At 48.1% G+C, this 25,540-nt stretch overlaps 1 protein-coding gene across 2 annotated transcripts in view; it reads left to right on the top strand.

Moving 5' to 3' along the window:
- Positions 1-25,540, top strand: part of PEX14 (peroxisomal biogenesis factor 14) — a 145,688-nt gene that overhangs the window by 20,381 nt on the left and 99,767 nt on the right. For both annotated transcript variants that reach the window (XM_058719112.1, XM_058719111.1), the window contains exon 2: positions 3,314-3,361. In XM_058719112.1, coding sequence (XP_058575095.1) covers positions 3,314-3,361 — 48 coding nt within the window. The remainder of the gene's footprint in view (positions 1-3,313; positions 3,362-25,540) is intronic.

The raw sequence follows: 25,540 nt of genomic DNA, 5'->3' as shown, positions 1-25,540 counted from the left end.
TGGCGCAGTCGGTTAAGCGTCCGACTTCAGCCAGGTCACGATCTCGCGGTCCGTGAGTTCGAGCCCCGCGTCGGGCTCTGGGCTGATGGCTCGGAGCCTGGAGCCTGCTTCCGATTCTGTGTCTCCCTCTCTCTCTGACCCTCCCCCGTTCATGCTCTGTCTCTCTGTCCCAAAAATAAATAAAAAAAAAGAAAAAAAAAAAGAGTGTTGCTTAACAAAATGTGATCCAAACAAAACTCGATCATTTTATTTTCTTTAGTTTACATTTAAAAAATGTTTAAGTTTATTTATTTTGAGAGAAAGGAAGAGAGTGTGTGTGCATGCTAGCATGCTAGGGAGGGGCAGAGAGAGAGAGAGAATCCCAAGCAGGTTCTCTCTGCACCGTCAGTGCAGAGACCCATGTGGGGCTCAAAACTGCTAACTGTGAAATTACGACCTGAGCCAAAGTCAAAATTGAGTCAGGACACTGAACCAACTGAGTCACCCAGGCGCGCCCCCCCGCCCCCCCCCCCCCCAGTTTTTTTTTTTTAAAGTAGGCCCCATGTCCAGTGCGGAGCCCAATGCGGGGCTCGAACTCACAAAATCGTGAGATCGTGGCCTGCATCGAAATCAAGAAAGAGCCAGACACTTAACTGAGCCACCCAGGTGCCCCCAAAACTCAATTATTATTTAAAAAATTTTTTTTCTTTATTTATTCTTGAGAGAGAGACAGGGTGTGATCAGGGGAGGAGCAGAGAGAGAGAGAGACAGAGAGAGACAGAGAGAGAGAGAGACAGAATCTGAAGCAGGCTCCAGGCTCTGAGCTGTCCGCACAGAGCCCAACGTGGGGGTCGAACTCACGAACCGCGAGATCATGTCCTGAGCTGAAGTCACACGCTCAACCGACTGAGCCCCCCAGGTGCCCCAAAACTCAATTATTTTAAGTAGAATGGTTCAACTCCCTTTAGTACCAGTTGCTAGCTGGGTCATCACAGGCATGCTATTTATTTATCTCCTTTGCCTCTGTTTCCTCATCAGCAATAATTTCATACATTTATTGTAGAATTACATGAAGAAAGAGGTAAATAAATGTTAGCACTTAATATTTGCCAAATGGAGTGAAGGAAAGCCCTCAGGAAGATAATGAACTTTACTCTGTAATCCATTCGGTTGAGTGAGAACCATTCTACTCTTTGTTGCCTTTCGTTCATTCAGCAAATATCTGTGGAAGGCCTAATCTGTGCCTCATACTGCCCTGGGCCCCGGGGATGCACTGAGCAGCACACACAGACAGTTTTTGCCCCTGTGGAGTTCATAATCTAGTGTGGGACACAGACATCAGTCAGATAATCACACAAGTAAAATTGCACTTCTTCTCAGTCCTTGAAAGAGAGGTGGATGATGTTAGGTCTATATAGAATAGGGAGATTCCACCCTGTTGTGGATGTCAGAGAATGCTTCCCCAAGGAAGTGACTTAGCCAAGTGGAACTGTCAGAGGCTTGGGCAGGGATAGCATGTGCAAAGGCCCGTGTGTCTGTTGGGCAGAGCTGGGCAGTGTGTGTCACACAGACCTGAGTTGCAGTCAGTGGATGTGAGGCCTTGGCAGTCACACAGAGAAGGTTTTCTGTATTAGGGCTGCTGTTGGTAGCTGTTTCCTGGGGTGGTTGGCGGGGGGACGGTGAGATCTGATTCTTACTGTTTTGAAACGATAGTCCGTCTGCAGCGTGGGAAATGAATTAGAAGAGAGCCAGTGTGGATGTGGGTGCACTGATGCGAAGGGTATTAGAGTGGTCCAGGCAGGGGATTTTGGAAGCTTTGGCCCAAGTGATGACAGAAGTAGAGAGAAGCGGATGGACTGATTGCATGGATATTTAGGAAGGAATATGGGCAGGACTTGATAATGCGTTAGCTCTGGTGAGTGGTGGAGAAAGCTATCAAGAATGGCCTTTTGGACTCCAGTTTGTATATTTTGGTGGAAGGTTGTGCCCTTGGCTCAGGCAGGGAATACTGGAAGAGGACACGTGTGGCAGAGGGAGAGGATTATGAATCCTGTTAAGGGACTTGTTGAGTCCAGAGGAGGCTGGGAAGCAGGTGGACGTAGATCTAAATGCAGGTTATCGCTGCTGCGAGCAGGGAGGGGGGAAGGAGGAAGGGAAAGCGTGCTCAGGTTCCCGGAGACTTTCTACTTGGTTTCATGCAGGCTGACCTTGCCCTGGGACTTTGGATGAGGAGCTAGAGTCCTTCTCCCAGCCAGAGTCCTTGCCACTGTGCTGTGTGCCAGCTGCACAGTGGCAGTTGGTTGTGAGGAAATCTTTGGAGACCCTCTGTGGCCTGGACTCTTTCCTCTCCCACCTTCTGTGGTTTTCTCCCCCCCCGAGGAGGCCTGGCACTTGCCATCTGAATGAGTATGGAGGCTGGAGGCTGGCTCCCGAGACCCACCGATTCGCTGCACTTGTCTGGATATTATCTGTAGACAATTGGAAATTGGCTTGAACATCAGTAACAGTAAACTAATCATAACTCTCAAACTGCTTGTTTTATTCTTTGGGAGATTTGTGAGTTTCCTCCGAGTCTGTCTCTGTCTCTCCCTTTCTGTAAATTTGGCTAGACCATCGGCCCCGCGTTGAAGGTAAATGTGAGCATGAGGCAAATGTGAGATCCAGAGAGGGGAGAGGGTCCCAGACTAGAGCCAGGCTGAGACCCCATGCTGCCTGCCTGCCGCTTGGTCTGTCCGCCTGGCACTGGCTTAATTACAAAACTGATTCAAGCTTGGCTTTCTTTACTCCTGTGGATTGGTGTCCTCAGTGACAGGTGATAAATAAGAACCGTGTCCAGAGTTTCTTCGCTTCCTGGTTCCAAGTAGATGCTGGGAGAAAATCCTGAGTATGGGCAACTGGGGCCCCCTTGTGGCTGGATCTGGTTCTCCACTTTCGCTCTGCTCTTCCCTGCAAGGCGGGAAGATGGCAAAAGGGAAGTTTTGCTCTCTCGTAAAGCCTTTCCCCTGGATTTGCTATTTCTGTGGATCTCATGATAGTCCTCGGCCCTTGCTGCTCAGCTGTTGATCTTGGGCCCTCTTAAGCTAAACCTAGTCTTCTTGAGATGCTGTGGCAGTGAACCCAGAAGCAGTCTGTTCTCGTTTACTGGCTAACTCAGACTCCATGGGCTACTTCTTTCCAGGTAGGGCACTGCAGAACACTGTACAGTCTGAGAAGCTGGTGGGAAATAGGAGGAACAGGTGTTGGTGTGTGTTGCTGGAGAATGAAGCATCTGTGGCTTTTTGATGTCCATTGGGTGGCACTGTGATCTTATTTTTGTTTCTATTTTTCTTTGCAGCCAAGCTCTACTCCAGGAGGTGAAAATGTGGTGCCTCGAGAGCCTCTGGTAAGTACCCAAGATATACAGTATCATTTCCTAATAATTAAAATACTGTGTGAGTATGGAGAAACCTATGATCCTGGAGTTTTGCATCCTTCAGTGTCCCTTCAAAAGTAGGTATTATATGGAGACCAACTTAATGGCCTTTGACTTCTGACTTCTTCTCTGGCTTGCAGGATTTAGTGAGCTGTCTCCTTACTAAAACCTGGTCTTTTCTGGAAGGGAAAGCATCCACCCCTTGGGGTGGTGCACCACTTTGTTTGTTGCTGACCAGTAGTAACTAGTGGGATGCCTGAAACCTTTGGAGGCGGAGTTGGGACTAGGTTCCGAAGGTAGCTTTCTTCACAAAGTGCTTTTGCTCTGGTTGTCTGAGCCCCAGTCCCTGCCAGCGCACCCCATTTTCATTCTATGGTTTGCATTGCAGGGCCTGCCGCAAATCCTGTTCGTTGGGTCGTAAGACCTGTTCTGTAGCAGCCTGATAAGTTTCATGGAGGGCCGGCTTTGGGAGCTTTGCCTTTGTTTGGCAAGCTGCAGGATGTATACCCAGCCTTCGTGTCACAGGCCTGCTTTTCTTCCCTCTCCTCCAGCAGTAGTGGGAGGAGGTGATGTGAGGTCTTAGCTGGCGTGAACAGGCCTGAATTGTAGCCCGTTCCTAGGTTCCCAAGGCAGAAGGGGAGTTGGATTTGGCTGAGCTCTAGAAAGACCAGGGTGACGCAAGCCCTGCTGGGGCTGATTCAGGGAAGCACTGCCACCGTCCTGTTACCTACTGTTATCGCGTCAGCTCCCTTCCCACTGCACCCCGCGATGGCTTCCTTTCACTCTTCTGGTCTTGCCTGGGTTTGTCTGGAGGTCAGGGTGGTATGAAGGCCAGAGGCTTCAGGCTTCTCCTTGCCAGGCCCGTAGATCAGGAGCTTGAGTGTCCCCCGGGGCCTGTCAGTGCCCCGCAGGCTAGAGTTGTGGCTGGTTTTGGACTCATGTCCAAACTGAACGCTTGTCCTCTGCAGTCCTTTACTTCTCAGCCTCCTTTTACATTTTTCTCTACTGACTTAACTGGCGATCACCGGTGGAGGGACTGGTCCTTCTCTTGAAGCGCAATGGGGTAAACCCTCGGGGGTTCTTTCTAGCAGTGAGCCCTAAGCCGTGGGCAGCCTCGCTAATTTCTGGGTATTTGGAGCCCTGCAGCCCCTTGGCCCCGCTGACGTTTCTGTGCACTGCTCTTTTCCTGCTGTCTGCTGCATCTGCTTGGTGGTTGGTTGTATTTTTATTTCTTTCTTTTCGGGGAGGCCCTGAGCAGTCTTCAAACCCTAGTAGCCTGTGATCGTCCAGAGTTCAGACTCATTCTCTCCAGGCCAACTCTACAATTACCTTATATTTAATTAATATTTTTTTCCCTTCTTTACGTACTTGCTGCATAATTGCTCAGAGGAAAGAAAACACATAGCAGCAATTTATATATATATAAAAAAAAAAACAATAATTAAAAAAAACACCCCGAAATAAACTCCCATCTCATTTGGGCTGATCCTATGAGTTGGGTAATTAGGGCCCTATTAAAAGGTAGACCCTTTCTGCTTCCCTTCTTTTTTTTTTTTTTTTATTAATTTTTTTATATTAAACTCCCACAGTCTCTCAGTCATGCCCTTATTGCTTTTGGCCAACCATTTGCAGCAGCCTGATTAAATGAGGGCACCAGCCGAGTTGTATGGTCTTGTCTGAGCTGCTTCTGCCTCTTGAGAGTGGGGGTGGGAGGGTGCCAGGCAGAGGATGCCCGCCACGGGCCAGCAAGGACTCATGTGGCGGGTCGGGGTACAGGACTTTGAGCTGGCAGCAGGTTGGGTGAGAGTCACAGGGCACTGGCGAGGGGATGAGGTGGTCTCCCCCACCCACAACTCCCAGCACTGCCCGAGCCCTGCTTCCACAGGGCAGGCTTCTCAGGTGTGTGCATTAGCCGTCGTCTCTTGGATGCTCAGGAGGAACAGACAGCTGAAGGATAAAACTGAGCCTTCTTCCGTAATTTATGCATTTTATTGGGGAAGAAAAGGCATTTGTACACATGAAACAATTAGCAAACGGTACAAGACCGTATGTAATTTTAGCAAACAGTACAAAATCGCATGTAATTTGGTGCAGAATTGCCTGGCTGGGAGTCTAAGAGCCCTCATTATTCAGAGAAGGAAGAGTTCTGGCTGGGGTATACTTAGGGATGGTTTCTGTGAAACTTGAAGCCAGGTCTTGAGGAATAGGATTTTCCAGTGTTGGGGGAACACCCTGCTAAGTGGTTTTTGTTTTTGTTTTTAACTGAGAGCACGTTTTCCACGAAATTCTTTCGTGGAAGCTGCCGGTTCTTCTCTACACTAAAAGGGCTAACTAAGCATGGGATGCTGAAGGCATATAATCTTATTCTTTGTCTTCAGAAGTAGATGATCACTTTGGAATAATTTTTCCTTTTATTAGAAAAGTGAGTTAATGACACAAGAGGCTCCGTGGAGTGATCAGTACAGCGCAAATGACATTGACAGGTGACATTCGGGTGTCTGCATTATTATTTTGCTTTTATCTGCTAGAGAAGGAGGACCCGATCTTCAGGTTTGCCCTTTCTGGACCATAAAAACTGTCTTGTGATTTTGGTGGTGAGGAATATTGTCTTGTCATCTCCTAAATGACACATTTGTGTTTTTAGCCATCCCCTTGTCTGGATTCCACCCAGGTAGTGACTGTGTTACCTTCTCTTGCTCCTCAGTACTCCTCGTCCCCCATTAAAGAACTCACCCTGGCAATCCCGGCCGTATTAGCAAGAGAGTTGCTCTATGATGTCGTAATGTTTTCAGGGCTGGAGATTGGTGAACAGACCGGTCTTGATAAATTTTGTAAACTCCCAGTTGAAATGTCCGTATTATTGATGATAAAACTATGCCAAAGTTGAAACGGCTGATGGCTTTTTCTTCTTTATACTTTCTTCTCTGAGCTTTGCCTCCTAGGGCAAGGAGTTTTGACAGTCCTCCAGAATATTGACCTCCAGCTCCCCAGCCCCTGCCCCCGACCTGTTGAAAACCTTCTGTTAAGGCCTGAATTTTCTCATCACCTGTGTGGGCATGTGCTCGGGCCCAGAGTCAGGTCCCTGTACCGCTCTCGCAGGATCAAGTCCCACCTGGCCGATGGGTCTCTAAATGGGTGGACGTTTGTTTGCATGGACTGACTTGGTTCCTGCCTTGCCGGGGTACAGAAACTAGGGTTAAGTAATCGTCTGAGAGTCTTTTTAGTCATATGAGCTGTGGTTGTTTCAAGTGAGCAATAAATGAGGTTTTGTTTGCCTGTTGCTCGCTGGTTTCAACACGACGTCTTCAGTATCTAGCAACCCTACAGCTCACCTGCTTTATGCAATGCTTACGCATTTGGGTTGAGCTAGCATTTTGGCTCTTTGTTCTTTGACACTGCGTTCTTCCTAATGGATGAGTCTCCTGCCCTCCTTTCTTCCTCTGACTTGTAGGTATAGTTTTTTTGTTCTGATTTGTTTTTTTGGTTTATATCCTTTCCCCGCATCCCTCCACCCCTGTAGTCCCAAACTACATAACTTTATTATTATTATTATTACTATTTTTAATGTTTATGTATTTATTTTGAGAGAGAGAGAGACAGAGAGACAGAGCGTGAGTGGGGGAAGGAGCAGAGAGAGAGGGAGACACAGAATCCGAAGCAGGCTCCAGGCCCTGAGCTGTCAGCACAGAGCCTGACGCGGGGCTCGAACTGACCTGCGAGATCGTGACCTGAGCCGTAGTCGGATGCTCAACCGACTGAGCCACCCAGGCGCCCCAGGATTCACTTATAAATTTTTTTTTTTTTTCAACGTTTTTTTTTTTATTTATTTTTGGGACAGAGAGAGACAGAGCATGAACGGGGGAGGGGCAGAGAGAGAGGGAGACACAGAATCGGAAACAGGCTCCAGGCTCTGAGCCATCAGCCCAGAGCCTGACGGGGGGCTCGAACTCACGGACCGCGAGATCGTGACCTGGCTGAAGTCGGACGCTTAACCGACTGCGCCACCCAGGCGCCCCAAGGATTCACTTTTAAAGCTAAGTAAGTAGATCAGATTTCAGATCATCCCTATAATGTCACCGCACTCACCTGTATCCAGACAGATGTCCCTGAATGGAAATCACAGCTCACTTGAGTAAACCTAGCTCAGCATAGAAATCAACCACTAGAGATTCTTAAAATAATAATGCTTAATACTTTAGATCTGCCATATTTATTTATTTTTCCTGAAAAAAAAAAAAAGACAATTTCCTGAAATCTCTTAATGGGCTAGTTTTATTACCCATGTGCTTGTGAAGCACCTTCATGAATACAATATTAAAATCAAGTTTGGGGCACTTGGCTGGCTTAGTTAGTAGAGCATGTGACTCTTGCTCTTAGGGTTGTAAGTTCGAGCCCCACATCGGGTGTAGCAATTACTTAAAAATAAAATCTTTAATGCGAATGTCATCCTTCAGAATGAAGCGTCTCTCTGCAAAAATAAGTAAACTGAAAAAAGAGAAAAAAAAGTGAATCTTCTGCAGATTTTGGTACTTAAACCATTAATAGCAACTCATGCCAGGGAGGGGAGGACGCCTCACAACTACTGCTGAGAAACTTGGGACTGAAATCAGTTGTCTACTGCAGGGCGGGGCTGGTGGGACACGTGTCTGCTGCTGCCTTCATCCTGTGAGCCGACCTGAGGCCTGGCGCTGTTCAGATAGGGCAGGTGCTGGGCTCTCCTCCTTCCCCACTCCCCTCCCATCAGCAGTAGAGATGCGTATACGAAGCAAATGCTACTTTTGTTTTTAAACACTGACCCCTGCCCCTTGTTGGGAGGGTGCCAGAGAGTCCCGCAGGTCCTGGTGGGGAGGAAGCTGATGAGAATCCGCAGAGCTGGATGAACTTGAGAACAGCCTCATTCCAGCTCTGGGTGGCTTGTCTGTAATCTCTAGGCCACTTACTGATTTTGAAATTACTGTCTCTTCCTACTTCGTCCTTCCTGTTCTAGATGGGGTTTATTGAATAGACTAGGTGGGGCCCTCTAAGTTCTTTCCTCTTCCAGGTAAATGAAGAGGTGGGTTTGTTTTTTTTTTTCCTTTCCAGTTTTAAGGTATCCTTTTACAAATAATTATTAGATGAATCGAAACTCTGAGGAGTAATAATTAAGGAAGTGGAATTTGAAATGGTTATTCATCTTTGTTTATACTTTGGGTTCCCGGCTTGCATGGTAATACTTGCTATTTGTTAGAGTTCCTGCAGTCAGAGGCCCTGACTGTTGGATGACCAACCAGGCAAGTGTCCTTACTTTAGAGACCTGGGAACCGAGGAGCCCAGCACCCATGTGCCTTTTGCAGAGCCGCACAGCAATGGGGCGAGTTTGGGCTGTAATCTTGTCACCCATGTGGTTCTTCCAGAAGGAAAGGCCGAGTTTGCTCCCTGTCTCCTGGGGATAGTCTCCACGTTCTTCAGGTGCCCTTAGTAATTGCTGAGGAGGGTTAAAGGAAGCTCTTGTTTGGGCGGAGGGACGTTCAGAGGGTTTTCTTTTACTTAAAATCAATCATTATCTTATTTGAAAGACTTTTCACTTAAAAGTGTTTTTTTGTTGTTGGTTTTGCGTGTTTGTTTGTTTTAAGTGCGACTTAAAAGGTGGGTATTCCGTGTGGCAAACTCAGGAAATCTCCCACGAGTCCCTGGTTTGAGAACCTCTGCATGTCACGTCGCGCTGAGGACAGCCACGTGCCCGCCGTTTTCCAGGATAATTTCAGTTTAAAATATTTTAGCCCATTCTCAGACCGTGCAGACCAATTTGGGTTTGAAAAATACGACCTTGTAGTTAATCCCACTTCGGTGCTCGGAGAAGCCGCAGGAAGATGAAGTGGTGCTTTGCAGAAGGACGTGTTCGCCGCCCTTCCTTCTTCCCTCCCAGCCCTGCTTTCTTTTATGGTTTGTAGTTATAACCAAGATTTATGCTTGTTGCTCCACAAATCTTCTCCCTGCCATTATGAGTTTGTCTGAACAGTCTAGAGATAGGGCCGACACTGAGTGATTCTTGAGGTAAATCTACCCGGGGGCGCTCTCTGACGCTTGGAGTCACAGAGGAGCTAACTCATGGCCCCCAGTGGATCGGATAAATTGCCCCTGTCGAGAAAAAGACGCGCTGCCACCCTTGTGACCTCCTGCCTTAGCAGCATCCCCGGTGGCACAGGGGCCTGTGTGTGCTTATAAAGTCTGTGGGGTGGCGCTCTGGGCCAGCAGTCACACCCCTCACCCAGAAGTGTCCGTCAAGAGGCCTTTCTCTCTCTCTCTCTCTCTCTCTCTCTCTCTCTCTCTCTCTGACCGATTGGGCCACAGCGAGAGGGTCTCTGGGGCAGGGCAGCTTTCTCCAGCCTGGTGGGGAGGAGCTGCCAACAGGATCAGGCACGCAAGTTGATTATTTGTGTGAATGGTTTCGTTTTTCCACAGTTCCCTGCGGATGGAGTTTGATGGAGAAGAGGAAAAAGTAGACAACGTCTGTTAAACGTCGTTTCTCCCCCTTCCTTCTGCTTTCCTTTTGCCGCATCCTTGGGGCTCGTGTGTACTTTGGCGAGTCATTTCAAATCTCTTGTCGCATGAAGGGGCGGCAGCATCAATAAATACATGATTTTTTTTTTTAAGTGTCAAGAGCCCGCATTAGACACACTCCCCGAAGGGACTGGCTCGCTGCTGTGGCACCGTGGAAGCTCCCGGAGGAGGCCCTGGGTGCTCTGAACCGACGGGCTCCCCGGCCGGTCACACCCACACCCACGCCCATTCTGCAGACCCACGTTGGCTCGCCCCGAACCTGTGCGTGCCCGGATGTACTTGGTAGTGAATGAGGCAGTTTTGTTAAATATGCCGTAAGCAGGTGAAATGCAGAAGTGAACAGAGGGAGCTACAAATACAGAGAGGTTTATAAACATAAATGAGAGAAGAGGGTTCGGTAAAAGCCGGGCTGAATGCTTTGGTAAATGTGAATTGCAGATAAAATGTCTTTTCAGGTGAGAGCGAGATGACAGTTAAACTGGGGAAGACCATAAAAATCTCGAAGTATTCAGTGCTTTGATTTGCGTTGCTAGTGCCTTTAAGTTCTCGCTTTGCTTTAGAAATTGTGAAGGGTGTGTCGTGGGTGGGGTTTATGCAAGAAAGGCGTCTGGGAACATCAGTCTGTGGGCCCACACTCAAAGAAAAGGTCTTGGCTCCACATCAAAAGATTAGCAAATGACTGTACGTTTATAGGTTTTAAGTTAATGTAAAATGTTTAAGGTATATAGGGTAGGCTCCACTTGAATGATTCCCGGCCTTAACTGATTTTTCGATTCACTGACCAATTACCAGCGCTGATGACCGAGGTCAGGAGGGCTTCCCCTGTGTCATCTGCTGGCCTTGGCGCCGGTTTCTTTATTTTTGTTAGTTAGGAGAGAACTACTCTTTTCCTCGGTTTACAGCGAGGAAACAAGCCCAGGGCCATCGGTGTTGCAAGGGGCGGGACTGGGATTTAAGTGCGCAGTGTTGAGCTCTGGGGCACACACACGGGAGCAGGGGGAGCGGTCCGGAGGGCAGGCGGGGACAGCCCCGGGGACAGCCCGCTGACCTCGCCTCCCCCTCCAGGCGGGGCGCTCAGGAGGGGCCTGGGCCCGGTTCAGGGGCTTGCCTGGTGAGTCTGTGCTGTCTCTGAAGCTGCTGCTTTCGTGCGCTCCCCGGTTGGAGTCTTTTGTATGCTTCTGAGCTGTTGAAAAGGCACCTATTAATTTATCACAGGTGATGTGGGCCTCCTCGTGCTGGAGGAGGCGTCTGCACCCATGTACCTCACTAATGACAGGTTACAGGATCGAGGCGAGATAATAGGATCTTTTCATCTGTGTCGCTAGAGCAGAGTGCCGTGTCCCTGGTAGCTTCTAGGGGGCAGCAGCTGCTTGCTGTTTTCCCTCCTGCTGGAGGAGGAGAGGTTCCACAATTGAGCAGTTTGCTTCTGACTCGGGCTGAGCAGGTCTTCAGGGAGTCACCTGAATCCTCATAAGTGAAGAGACTGCAGGATCCAGGAAATCCCATCCCTGCTTTCTCTGCCCCCTCAGGTAGATCCTGTATCTGCGTCCCCGTCGGCACCCACAAATCCCTCACTGTCAGAGTTAACAGCAGAGTTCGCTGGCTTTGAAGATAAGAGTCGCAGAGATGTCTTTAAGAGAGTGAAATCTTTTTGTCAGATCTTGCTTGTTGCCATTGATAACCCTCTCTAATCACGTGTAGATGTTTTGAAATGTTCCCCTGTGGGCATGTGTCTTTACTCTGCCGGGAACATGACTGTCCTATGGTTGATTACCTGTTCTTCCTCTTGCTGCTTCCCTCAGCTCCCCTCCCCCCGCGAGCCCGTCTCGCACAGGTTTCTTTACGGTTCTAAATGACTCACCGCACCAGCACATTGAAAGGGAAACTTTGGATTTGCCAGTTCTTTGAGACTTTGGGGCCCAGGCCTGACATATGGCCAACTCGTGCCTTGTTGAAGTGAGTAACTAGCACCCAGCCTCCCCCAAGCCCGTATTTCACCATGGCCCTGGCTCTCAGATCTTCTTCCAGTTGTGTGGCTGAGGCCAAGTGACGAAAAGGAGAAGGGTCGGTTGCAGGCAGAACCGGATGGTTGCAGTACACACCGAGAAGCAAATTGGCCACGACATTTCAGCCCTGGGAGGTTTATTTAGGATTAGCTAAGAATTCTCAGCCCTGACTCCACGGTGGGAGGAGCCGTTGACTGACGGCCGCTCTTGGGGCTCTGCGAGCTTGCGGGCTTTCGTCCCCGAGGACCCCAGAGGGGACCTGGGGAAGGGTGGGAGTTTCCATTCCAGCCCTGAGAGTGGCTTTCCTCAGAGACAAAGGCATGCCTCTTCGCCCCACCTCTCCAGCTCGTTCTCCGTTGTCGGTCTGAAAAATGGCAGTTAGTAGAATCTGCTAATGAACAGAAGAAAACTAGACATAGTGGCAAGTCATTTGACAGTGAAGTGGCTTATAACTTCTGTTTATCAAGTGATTACAATTATGGTTACTTCTATCGGATCTTTGAAGAATCCATCCTGGTCTCCAGAGCCCCACTTGTATGGCATTTTCTGTCGTTCTTTGTAGTGCCTAGAAATAGCTTTATTCCGGTGAAATCCAGATCTGTAGTCCTCCCCCTGGCCCCAGCCCTCCCAGCTCCACTCTCTCCCCCCTTCTGCTGCTCTTCCGTTACGTCAGCGGGCTCCATCAGGTGGGGGTATCCCCCACTGACCAGACTGGCAGAGCTAATGCCGGCTGGAGGGATGCTGCGGTGTTTGTTCTTGCAGTTCCTGGATTTGGTTTAATGTACAATTGACTTTTTTAATGTATTTAATCATCTTTTTCTTACCTCATAAGGGTTAACCTGCACAAACCTCATTTTATCCTAAGTGTGGCTTTGGGAGGAAGGGAGAAGAAAATTGAGTTTCTCTCGCTTATTTTATTCTTTCCCTTTTTATTTTCCGAATGGCTTTTCCTGCCGAAGCAGCTCCGTAAAATACAATGTATTTTAGTGGCCATTACTTACTCATTACTAACTGGTCTCTCCTGCTTCCCTTTGTCTGTGAACTAAATACAGGGGGCCTAAAGATAATTGGTAGCTCCATCACAGACTCACCAATTACAGATCAACAGGGAAGACGGCCCAGCGATGGCTTGTGGTTGGCACTGGCTGCCCGCCCAGCAAATGTGAGTTATCACTCTGTATCTGCCACCGAGCTGGGCTCGACTAGATCAGTCCTTTCCTAATTTTGTACCTTGGCTTTCCCCATTGCTTTGCCCGGCCTCCCTGATTTACAGATACAAACTTCCTTTTATCTGTCTCTGTGTGCAGTTCTCGTGTCCATCTTGTTCTTCCTGAGTTCCTGCTTCTCGGTCACGTCTGTGAAGTATCAACATAGGTCTTGTTTCTGTTTTTCTCTGCGGTTCCCTCTGGGCCTACGATGGTTAGGTGGCAGGCGGCAGATACATGATGCACTTGCAATGAGCAGTTTTCTGTAGTTTTGTCTGCTGAGTCCAAGTAAAGGCGAGTCTTTGTGGGTGCCCAGGTTAGCCCCCTTTTCGAGGGTTTGTCTGATTTATGTTACAGGAGGCACCGGGGGCGGGAGTGTGGGGAGGTTGCATCTCAGCGTTAGGCTGCCGAGCTCCGGTGTCAGGCTGTTAGGGGCAGACGTAGCACAGGAGACCCCGTGTTGTACGGCCGGAATTCCAAGCAGAGTGCGTGGTCTGTTTGTTTGTTTCCTGGGCATTTGGCACCCAGGCACCTTGCTAATCCCTCTCTGGGATGGGCAGATATCCTTACAGCGCCGCTGTGGGCAGGAAGTAGGCACTCAGTACATATTTGTGGAGTGTGTGCGTGTGTGTGTGTGCTCACTTTGGTAGATGGTGATGATGAGCTGGGGAACTGAGCGCACAGTTGCTGCCCGGCTCCTGCCTGGGGACTCAGGGTGCAAGGTTCCCACTGGTGCATACGTACGCGGGTGTGTAGTGTATCATTGCCACGTAAGCAACATCAAGCGGGCATTTTATGACAGGGAACATCAGAGGAAACATTACAGCTGAGACCTTTATAGCCTTTCCATTATTATGGTTTAAATCTTGACAGTCTTTATTCGCAGTGACACTGGGACCGGCGAAGACCGTGCTCACTCCCACCTCCCCGTCCGCTCCCCACATCCTGTTCGGTCGCTGTGAGAGGCATCGTGAGTGTGCAGGCCTCAGAGCCACTTTGCAGTTTGTCTAGAAACAGCCCCTTTTGACTCAGAAGTTGGAAACCAGATGACTCACCGTTCTATTTGTTTTATTGCAACTGTCGTTTCGTAAAATGCCCTGAAAGCTCTTTGCATCTTTCTTTCTCATTTTGTTCCCTCCGTGTCCTCTGTCATCTTTTCTCTCTTGCCTCTCCTTTCTCCTTTCCTTCCGTAATTCGTTTCTCTTTCATGACTCTCTCTTTCTCTCTCTCTCCCTCCCTTCCTGCCTCCCCTCCGCCTTCTGAGAACCGTCACGGCAGTTGAAGCGACCTTGGCTCACATCATGCCGCGCGCTCTCCAGCCACCTAACTGAGTTTTTGTGTGGACCTTAGACTTGGAAACAAACGTCCGTGCACACCAGAGTTTATAAAGCACTCATTGGCGTCCGCTCTGGAAGCTAAGCGCCATGTCATATCGTAACAGCTACTCACCTTTTGTGAATCTGCGTTTTGCGCACTTGTGGGTACACCCCAGGTCTCCCCACGTATCCATCTCCGCCCTTGTGGCTGCCACGATCACAGGGGGGCTGACAGCACTAGGATTTCCCAAGATGGACCGGAGAACCGAGTGCCAGGCTCCCTCAACAAAATGCTGATTGCCCTGAGAGGGCCTCCGTCAAGCATGCTAACCTTTTCACCGCTCCTGAGATGCCTTTAACTGGAATTCCTGAAGTAGAGAGCACCTGTTGAGTCTTAACGGCTTAGGTGGGATGTGGGGATCTAAATTTTTAAGGACTTGAGCTCTCAAACCAGGACTTGCAGGATCTTTTTTTTCCCGGCGGTTTCTGACACTGTGGCACTTGACTGAGTCACCTGATTGATGACATGAGCATCACTGGGTGTTCAACACCTGGCCAGGGAAACAGGGACCCTCGGCGGATTTCCCCAAAGGATGGCAGACAGATTGTGGAATTTTAATGAAGGCGGGGCGGGTCCCTCATGTTCATCTGCTTTGGAGCATAACAGAATCCCAGCATTAACTTCAGGAGTGTCGGCTGGAAACCTGCACTCGTGCCAGTGGTTATAGTCCACGTTTGTCGCATCCATAAATCCAACAGAACTAATTATAGAAGTAGCTAGTTAGAATGAAAAAGGGTGATAACTTCAAATGCCTAGGAACCTCTCTGAATCAAACACTCCTTGCTGTTTTTCTTTTTCTTCTTTTTAAAGGCTTTTGGGCTATTTGGGCCTTCAGAGCAAGGCATCCTCTGAATTCTGTTAAAATTAAACTTCTTTCCTATATGTCTCCAAGGAAGGAGAGTGTTTTCCATGTCGTGAAGCAGGGTGGGGGTGAGGGATATGATATCTGTGTTACAATACTTAATAGATTGATGGCGGTGAGTTTTAAAAATGAGTATGGGTATCTGCTGGGTGGCTTTCAACACAGAATGCTCTGTTTTTCACCCACTTGGCTGGATGTCTGATTCTGACACAGTCGCCATCCTTGCTGCTGGAAAACAGAAAACCACAGGCTGTTAACTTAATACTCTTCCCTTCTGGGGCTAGGGTGGGAGCAGGGTGGGAACAGTGCAGGAGCGGGCGGGCGGGGTGGGGGTGGGGGGCTCAGGGTTCACATCAAGATACTCTCACCACCGCCCCTCCCTCCCCCCCCCCCCCCCCCCCCCCGTCCCACTGGAGACCGATGTTCCCTTGTTCCAGCTGACCATTTGAGCAAGGATTCTAGAATTTCTGGCCATTTAAATTAAACCTCCATGAGAGGTGCCTGGAAGCCTGCAGTGTGACCTGAACATCTCTGCTCTTTGGGACCAGGAGCAGCCTGCCAAGTGTCCCTTGCAGGCTCCCTCTGGATTCCCTACCTGTGGATGTTTTCTCCCTTCCTGGGCAGGGCCGATCTGAGAAGCAGAGGGATCATTTTAGTGCTCGTGGCCTGTTCATTCCTTGGCTTCTCTGCTGAGCTATCCAGCAGGGGTGCCAATTCTTCCATTTAGCTGACTATTATATAGCCCTTAAAAGGGAAGGGTTTATTTTAGCTGGCTGCTATATTGATTGCTACAGGGACGTTTCTATTTTCACTGGCTGCTATATTGACTGGGAAAGGGAAAGGGGCCGTATTGCCGGGAGCTGTCATATTGACTGTTACAGAAAAGATCTGTATTTAAGCAGTACCAGTGTACTGGGATCTCCCAGGCAGGATATTAATGCTAATTCATCCGCTCACCCCCTGCTGTGAGTGTTATTTGTTTAAATCTGTAGATTCCCACAGCGCGTTTATATCCTCACTAGAGTGAGCTCTGCTCCCTGTAATTATTTAACATTATATGCTGATATAAATTGTAACAGTTAAAGAATGGTAATGAGTAGCCAAAAAAGAAAAGAAGAAAAAAGAAAAGAAGGAAACAGGGAAAAATAGAAAAAAAAAAAAAAAAGAAAGGGGGAAGATACACTGAAAAGGCGTATCATGTGTATGTATTGTAAGCGTGTATCTGTACACGTATGACAGAAACGGCAGAGTCAGGTCCTAAAACCGCAGCGAACAACTTCTGGCATCCCTTGTCCCACTTCAAGTTGATTTGTACGGTGTTGCGGAGTCCACGTATTGTGCGTCTGTGTGCCTGTGTGTGCACACGTGCTCACACCCCTCCATTCCCCCTCCCCCCCAGAAAGAGGCTGTACTGATGCGTGCTCTGGTCTGCAGTTTGCACACACGTGCATTATCACATACAGTGTGTATATGTCTTCCGTGGAGTGGCAGGAAATTTGTCCATGAGCAGTTCGGTCTCTTGATGAGTAGCTGATACCTGATTTTCTCTCGTGCTTCCGTGTTCACACGGGAGCTCTGGGCCTGAGACCTGCCTCCGGGAAAGCCATGAGGAATGCTCAGTTGGGATTGAACCAAGAGGCCATTGGGTGTCACTGTCGCTCTGTTGGCTATAGTTGAAAGAGGGCTTTTCTGCTGGGGAAACTGGATCTCAAAAGAAAGAAGTTCTGCCCAAGTTGGAGGTCTTGTCTTTGAGACGTTTGTCTGCATTTTGAGAAGACCCCCTTTTAAAAACAGTTGCGTTTGCTTGCGTTTGCTCTGCCGAGCCCCAGCCTCTTTATTCTTCTTGAAAACTGTGTGCTGATGGCCAGCTCTGTTTGGATATCAGCCGGAGTCTGGCAGGTGCGGACTTGTGACGAGCAGAAAACTTCCACCTTAATAAAAAGAGGCAGCTCCGCAGCACTCGGGAAACCCTTATTTAACAAGGAGAGAGGCTTTGGGCAGGAACTCTAAAACGGAGGAAGAGAACTCTCCTGGCAGAGCCCAGATTCGGCGAGTGCCTGCCGCCGTTCCTCTGCCCGGTCCTGGCCTGGCGGAGGTGGGAAGCGCGCTGAGCTGCCGCCTGGTCTCCGAGGAGCGGGCGCGCTCCTCCAGCTGGCTGTTCCGGCGGCGTGGAGCCGTGCCAGGCTTCACCACAATTCATACTGTGTCAGTTTAATAAATGCACTACTTAAATTATGAAATTACAAAAGAAAAAAGAGAATGCACTTATTCAGACTCTTAATACATTAAAAATAAGGCATTAAAACTCTGACTTTTTTTTTTTTCCTTCCAGAATCAATAATGAACAGGAAGGGTTGTAGACATTAACAGTCATGGACATTCAAACTCTTATACATAAATTATCTCAGAAAAATGCACATAAGACTTGAATAATGTAAATACATTAATGCATTTAATAATTTAAACATTAAAGCGCAAGCAGGAATTTGAGGCAGAGGCTGCTCTGAGGTAAAGGATTGGTCCTCGAACGCGTGTGTCCTAGGATCGATGGGTGATTTCCCCCAGAGACACCCTGGGAAGAGAGTGCCTGGCTGGCCGGTGTGAGCTCCCATGCCCAGAAGCCCTGGACATTCCTGATCTCAGCTGCCTCCCAGCCCTGCGTTTTCGCCTGTCCCGCCCTTTCTCCTCAATTCCGTGTTCTCGCTGGTCCCGTGCTTCTAATTGTTTTTTTGTTAGAAAATCAAATGCTTCCGCTTCAAAAACCAACGAACTCTGAGCATGTCTTGGTTGGAAAACCAAGCCAAATTAGAAAAAATCCTTCACCCAGCTCTGGCTGCCTGTGTCTGGGAATATGGAAGTGGTTGTTCCTTATCATCATCGGTGACACCCTCAGCCTGGAACTCCCCCGTAGCCCCCTGGTCATTGGGTCCAGGTCGCAGTGTACTGATGGATTTGGAGACAGATCTAATGGGAGAGCAGAGATGGTAAACGGTGTTGGCCTCTGGCCATTGGGCATAGAGGCGGCAGGTCAGAAACAAGACAGGTACGGTGGCGTTTGACTCAGTGGTTGGTCATTGATCATGCCTCACTTTGCTTTGAGGGTTTAACTCTTGGAGAGACTGATGTTACTCCTTGTTCCCCCGTCTTCTAAAATCATATTCACAACAGCGGAAACTCACTGGGTAGTTAAAGCCCCCTTTCCCGGCAGAATACGGAATGACTGAATTCAGTTTTTGGCATCTGTGCTGTCGAGTGCCCTAGGAAGAACTAAGAAGCCGGGAGAGTGCGCCTCAAGTGTTCATTCGTTAGCCCAGTGCTATTCTCTGGTAGTTCCCCAGCCTCGCTTTCTGGCCTGAATCACACGAGAAACTGGGAAAACTGCAGAAAATGTGTTACTGGGTACATAGTCTGAGAACTTTTCTCCTACCTGTAGAAGAGGTGTGTTTACTTGGCCAGTGACGCAAATTTGGTTTACAGGGTTTGCTGTGGGCCTGAGGGACCCTTGTGAAATGGTTATCAGATGGGAGTAACTGGGCAAAACCTGTTTTCATCATTGCCAGACCCGTTGGAGTCTCTTACTGGATCTCAGATCTCCTACCTGAAACTTTACCTCGGGTCGTCTTGATTTGACCTAGGCCTTGTCTGGTCTGGCAGCTGTGGCTTTGTTTGCAGCCATTTCCAGTTTCTGTCGCAGCCAAAGGCAGCCTGCTCCCCGGCGAACACGGTTACAAGCCAGCTTATGAGCACTTGCAGGAGCGGCTATAGGCTGTCCTGGCATGGGCAGCAGATACAAACAGTATTAGGCTGTGCTGCCCAAACAGCCAGAAGGAAAACCAGTTCTTTCAAAACTGGCAATCAAGTATTGGTTTAGAAGCGAGTAGGATCAGGAGTGGGTGAGGACCCCCTGGGTAACAGATCTTGAGGTCAGTTTGTCATCTTTGGGGCGTGCCCAGATCCTTCTCCAGACCTTGTGAACAGTATCTTCGCGTCATGACCCCTTCTCCACCTGTTTTGCTTTAAAGAGGCACGGCCTTCCTTGCCAGTTCCGTTTCGGGTTTGGGATGAAATGTCAATCCCAGGTCTGTTGTGTTTATTTCTTTTCCAGAGTTTGTCAGAGCCCCGGCCTGCTCCCTCTGTTGGCTTTGTTGACCCTTGAACAGTGGCTGTCTTTCCTGCCTCCACTCCCCACTTTATCCTGGCAGAGGGAAGAAAGTGAAATCGGGGAGTGCTCGGACCAGGGGGAATCTAATTCTCTTTGGGTTTTGCTGGTCACACCCAGGAAAGCTTGCTTCTCTTCCCTTAAGTTCCAAGAAATGTTTTATGGCCTTAACCGCATAATAGGCTTGTGCCAGATTGGGGTGTGTAGGGGGGGAGGGTTCGGCTGGGGGGGGTGGGGACAACCTCACTCTCCTGTTGGAGGTGCAGAGTGCTGGTTGCCATCAGGCACAGTGAGCAGATAGTGCTGATTGGGGGTCAGTTCACCCCTGTGATATATCCCTTATGCAGATTTCCTTTGAAGAGAGAGGAGTCAGGTTCATTAATTAAAGGAGCCTGGCTCGAGCGCCCTGTAATTATAGGTGCTAGAAATCTGAATTTTAAGAGGTCTGTGCAGCTGCATTTTGAAAAATGTAGGGAGGCACCGAGAAGTACAGGCTGTGGGCAAGAATGTGGCTGAACCAGATTTGGGAGGTTCAGGTTTTGGCAGAATTCCCCTTCAAATTCATATTTATTCTATCTTTTTTTTTTTTTATGGGAAGCTGAAGGTCTGATTTTTATTTATTACTGTTATTATTTTTTTGACAGAAGTTTACACCCTCTGACAGGCTGGTATTGTCAGAGTATGGAGGGCAAAAAACTGTCAACTGGAAGATGCTTAGTTTTTAAGGAAGCAAGGGGTATCTTTGGGCTCTAGGAATGCCGTGTTTGAAAACAATTGAATAATTTATTTCTTGAAATGAGTGAGGGGGAAAGGGAACAGAAAGTTATCTTGAATGCGACGTAGGGAGAGAAGTCCCGGGCCTGTGTGGGATTCTAGAATCTTTGTGCCTTCTTCTCTTCCCCAGAACATTGTCCTCTCTGCCATAACTCACTTTTGATGTGAAGCCAGAGATACAAACAGAAAATTTCAGACCCCTGTGGGAAGTCCTGACCTGTCCTTTTGCTTTCTAATTTCCTTAATTATTTGTAGGTTGACCTTTAGCTTTGGGTCGGTCGTTTCTTTCTCTCCCTCCCTCTTCTTTTTTATTTTTCTGTTGGATTTGTAAGGTCTCTTTTTACTTCTTGTTAAAAACCTTTATTTTGGGCCGTGACTATTTGCATCTCTGTTAATTAACATGGCTAATTCGGGATGTGGCTAGGAGGGGGAAATTAAGATGAGTAGGGGTCCCTTCCTCACCTCCCCCCCCCCCCCCCCCCGCAAGAAGGGAAGAGAGGCTGATGGTGATTGGGGTCTCACCAGAGACCTGTGTGGCCAAACACACGGATGTCCCTGTGAGCCTCCTTCCTCCTTCCTGGCTCTGTCTTCTTAGGGGTCTTGCAAACATTATCCCATTTCACAGTGCAGACCCTCTCCCTCTCCTTTGGGGTTTGCAAGGGGCTGAAAAACATATTATAAATGAATAAATACACACAAATAAACACATATGTTAAAAGATCACCCTCTGAACTCCCGTCTTCCATTCGCTGCGTGTACACCGGGAAGTCTTGTACTAGTGAACCCATAAACTGGCATAGAACAAAAGTCTCAGAGGCTGTCATTTGCTGCATTTACAATATGCAGATTGCAATTCCAATTAGATTGAAACCTCTATTTAGCAGAGTGGTTTTGTGAAATAAATAACTTTTGAAGAAGGCCCTACTACATATAATAAATACCTATTCTTCCTTCACTCGCTGGCATTAAGCTTCCTGCCTTCCGAACACTTGCCCTGAAGTGCTGATTCAGAAGCAGGCGGCATCTTTGGGCTCTTACAGAAGAAATGCTCCTCCTTTGCTTTCCTGGCACAGGGATTTCATCCTTGATTTACAGTGCTCGGCTTGTTAGCGCCGGCGGAGGGGAGATGGTGTGAAGGTCATTATGTCCGTTTTGTCCTCTTGGAGAGGGAGAGTGAGGGGTGTGTGTTTCTCCCTGTGTGCTCGTGGTGGTAGTGGCGGGGTTCAGGCATCGCCCGCTCTGTCCAGACGAGTCAGCCAGAACTCTTGTGTCTCTTTTCCACCCTCTCTACTTCACGTCATCCGATGGGAGCCAGAGGGGGTGGGGGTGGGGGGACGTTGAACGATTTTGAAAGCCTGATTCAGAATTTCAGGACGAGTAGCACACGACCTAGTATGGGAGAGCTTCCTCCCAACACCCCCCTTTTCATAATCGTCCCCTACTCAGCCCAGCCGTGACAAACTGGCGGGTAATGAGCAGATCGGGTCCTCCTATTAGGCGAGTCCCGATGCTGGAAGCTGCTCTTGCTTTGTGTGGGTCCTTTAGCAGCTCTGTGCCTGTGGGCGGTGGTGCTCTAAGTGGCCCTAGCAGAGGGCAGTGGGTGCTTTGGGAAAAGCGAGCAGAAGGCTCTTTGGGAGAGAGAGAGTGCTTAAAAGGGAGAGAGGGGGCAGTAAGGTGCCCAGCTTGAAAGCACCTGGTGAAAATACTTGGACTTGCAGGGCTGCGGTCCTGAACACCACTGCCCGTCTCCGCAGCGGTGCTCTGGGTAATAACAGGATGCCTGCCTGGTTACAAAGAACATTTTGAAGGCCACTTAGTCCCGGGTCGGGCTGTGCATTAGGCAGCTAATCCTTTGCCGCAACGCTGGACTGGAATCGCAGAATTGGAAGGAAAAGGTCTGTTGTGTTCCAGCTTTGGCAGTAAATGTTTCTGTTACAGGTGCTCCTGCCCTGTGTGGCTTTTTCTCAGCTTCCCAACTTTTCTTTCCCCGGTGGAGAGACAAATTCGTTGGAGAGTGTCCTCTTCTACCTGCCAGTGACTTTTAAAGACGACTTTTCTACTTCTCTTATGGGGTCACTTTTCTCATCTTCGGTTTAAAATCTTGCCATGTAGATTAATACAGAAACATGCAGGGGCCACACGTAGGGCTCGGGTCCTTGGGCCTGGCATGCTGGAGCAGAAAGAAACACCTAATTGCATCAGAACCACTCTTAAGTTCATATATGTGGAGCCCATCAAGCTGAAAGCATCCAGACGGCATCTGCTGTTATCAAATCACTCGCGAATCCAGCTAATTAAAATAGAGCTTCATTTTTCTGAACCATTGTTTGGCAGGAATTCGAAACGGGTCTAACCCAATTTCTGCGTGTTTATGAGCCTTTATTATATCAGAGGTACTTTTCTGTAAATGTACAGGGCAGCGTTAAATGAATTGACCCGCGCGGTATTGCTGTGGACGCACTGTGGACTTGCTAATGATCTCTCCTCCGGCTTTCTGGTTTCCAGACAGACTCCCGAAAGCTTTATGTTCTCCTTCTCTATCCTCTGCTCTTTGTCCTCCTCTTTTTTTATTTTTGTTTTCGTTTGTGTGTTTTTTTGATGTAAAACTTCTAACTTTTGCTTTCGGCCTTCTTGCTTTCTTTGAACACAGGACACGCTTTTTACATTTGTTCCCTTGATGTTTGCTTTTCCGTGTCTCTGTTTTTCTCTTTTTTCCTCCCTTCCCGTTCTTGCTGTTCTTTTAGGGGACGGGATCTGCCTGCTCTTTATTTCTCGCTGTTCCCTCTTTCTTCTCCCCCCCCCCGCCCCTCCTTGTCTCCTTGTGTCCTCCCTTCGACGTTCTCTTCAGTGCCTCTCCTCCTCAAACCTTCTCTTTCTCCTTTCTCCCTTCCTTCCACCCCCTCCCATTTTTTCCTAATAAAACGTTCTTATACCTTTGTCTCCACATGCAGATGCAGATTAGGGCAGAAAGTGGGTGCCTGTGGAGGTAGAGGCATCTGGCTGCTGGGAGGTGATGTCAGCCTGTTTTGCTTCTCTGAATTTGCTTGCCTGCTTTATTTTCGGTTTTTAAAAGATTTTTCAAACCACATCTACTCTACTTTATAGTCTAATAACCTTACTTTGAAGATCAAAAGTGTGGCATAAATGCTAACTAATTCTTCCACGTGACCCCTTGGCGCGTCTCTCAGCAGTCTTAGTTCCATTTTACAGATGAGGAAGTAGAAACAGGAAAGGTAAGCACCTCTTGGGAAGTTACTAAAGAAGTTGGTGACTGAGTTAGAATTAAGACCAGGTGAACTTTGGCCGTGCTTCTTTGGTGATCCCCCTCTTCGGAGATTACTTTCCTCCCCGTAAGAATCCTCTGTCTGTAAGGCGAGGGTGACAGAACACTATGCTTTTTCGCTCTTCTCTTCATGTCCTTTTAGCCTTCTGAGGTTTTTCACATTTGTAGTCTTTGGACGTCGAATGAATTTCTAGGTAATTCCTGGGAAAGAAGGAGGCCAAACCACTTAGGGCTGGTAAAAACCCATCCGTTACAGCCTCAAAGCAGAGCGCTCACTTTCTGCTTCCAGCAGCTTCCAGTAAGTGGGCCCACGTCACACGCGCTGGCCCCAGTGATCAGAGCATTGTAGGAAGCGCTGCCATGTTTGATTGAATTTAGCCATTCGGGAATGACGTGTGTATGAAGTCGTCTCTTGCATTACTGTGGCCTTTATTATTGCTAATGCATTCTGACATTACAGGTGTAGCCTTGGCCCTCCCACAAAGGGCAAAGCTGCTCTTACCAAGCTTAAGAGCAGAATTCATGAAGCTGTTACACAGTGAAACCGGTGTTCACATTTAGTTAATAAGCAGAGTAAGGGAAATGCTTTTATAGAAAAGATAGCCAAGTGACAGAGGCCTATCCTAATTCCTCACCCAGCATTGTGTCGAAAACTGGATCAGTTAATATCGTTCTCCTGCAGAGAACTGGGGCCAATGCACAGGAGGTTCAGGAAAGTAGCTTTCAACTCCGTTTAAAGAAGGACTCCTGAAAATGAATTGACGGGCTCTTGAGAATGAGTTCTCTTGTTCGTCGTAAGCATTCAGGTGGAAGCCCACCCATCATTTGTCGAGGTTGTTGAAGAGGGGGGGAGTCTTAGGTGATATGCGGGACCGGATGGCCCAAGGTCCCTTTTGACTTCTTTCCTTGTCCTGGACTGGAACAGCAAAAGCAGCATCTTCGCTTTACTTGGTTTTCTAAGTGCCTGGTGTGCTGTGTGCACCCGGTGAATGCTCAGTAACTATTCATGATTTAATCTTCGGCTTCCTGCTTCTTAATCTAACTTGAATAAAAACTGTTCGTGTTCAGTTCAGGAGCATCACTGTCTCTGGCACCCTCCTCAAATGAGTCATTTTGGATAGGCACAGTTAGATGGCCATCGAGGCCTGTATGAAAACAAAACAAAACAAAACAAAACACTTTGAAACTTCGGGCTGGGAATTACATGAAATGGGTTATATACTTTCTTACTTTATTAGGCAGAGTATTAGTCCTCATGACTCAGTACCGTCATTGTAGACGTAAATGTTTATATTGTGTTGTAAGTGGAGTTCTTTTTTCAAAAACTGTTGAAATATAGATATGTTGTATATTTGCCCTTATTCTAAATGACTCCGCCTATGCCAAACAACCCCAAACGAACAAGCTTTTTGAGTTTTTTGTTTGCCTTTTCATAGATGTTTCTCTCTTGACATTTGTCGCTTGGCTTACTTTTGCTATCTGGTCTTTGTTCCGTAAGTATCTGTTAGTTGGCTTGTTTTTCCTTTCTCATTTGCAGTTTTAATCTTCTGTAATTTGGATATCCGATAACTAAGCTCGTATACAAAATAAGTCGCAAGTAAGTAGTGAGAGTAAAGCTTTGCTATGTGCAAGATACGTTAAATCTGTCATTTCTTTTTTGGCAGCAGTGATTTTTTTTTTTTTCTCCCTTTCTTTCTCTCCTTCCTCTCCTCTGTAGGTTTTCTCCTTTTTTTTTTTTTTTGAATTGGGTGAGATTCAATTGGGAGAGCTGAGCTCTGGAAAGGTTGGGTCTCATCCTCCGAGCCCATATCCCTGGTCGAGGTATCACAGGCTGCCTCCGGGAGTCAACTTAGAAATCACGGGGTGGCATAACTAGAGGTCCTGAAGGTCATCTGGGTAAAGCTGTTGTTTTACAGAAATGAAGGAATCTGTGGCACGGAGCA

The sequence above is a fragment of the Neofelis nebulosa genome, chromosome 2, assembly GCF_028018385.1.
Source record: "Neofelis nebulosa isolate mNeoNeb1 chromosome 2, mNeoNeb1.pri, whole genome shotgun sequence".
In the NCBI taxonomy this organism is placed as follows: Eukaryota; Metazoa; Chordata; class Mammalia; order Carnivora; family Felidae; genus Neofelis; species Neofelis nebulosa.
This window is presented reverse-complemented; position numbering and strand designations above follow the sequence as displayed.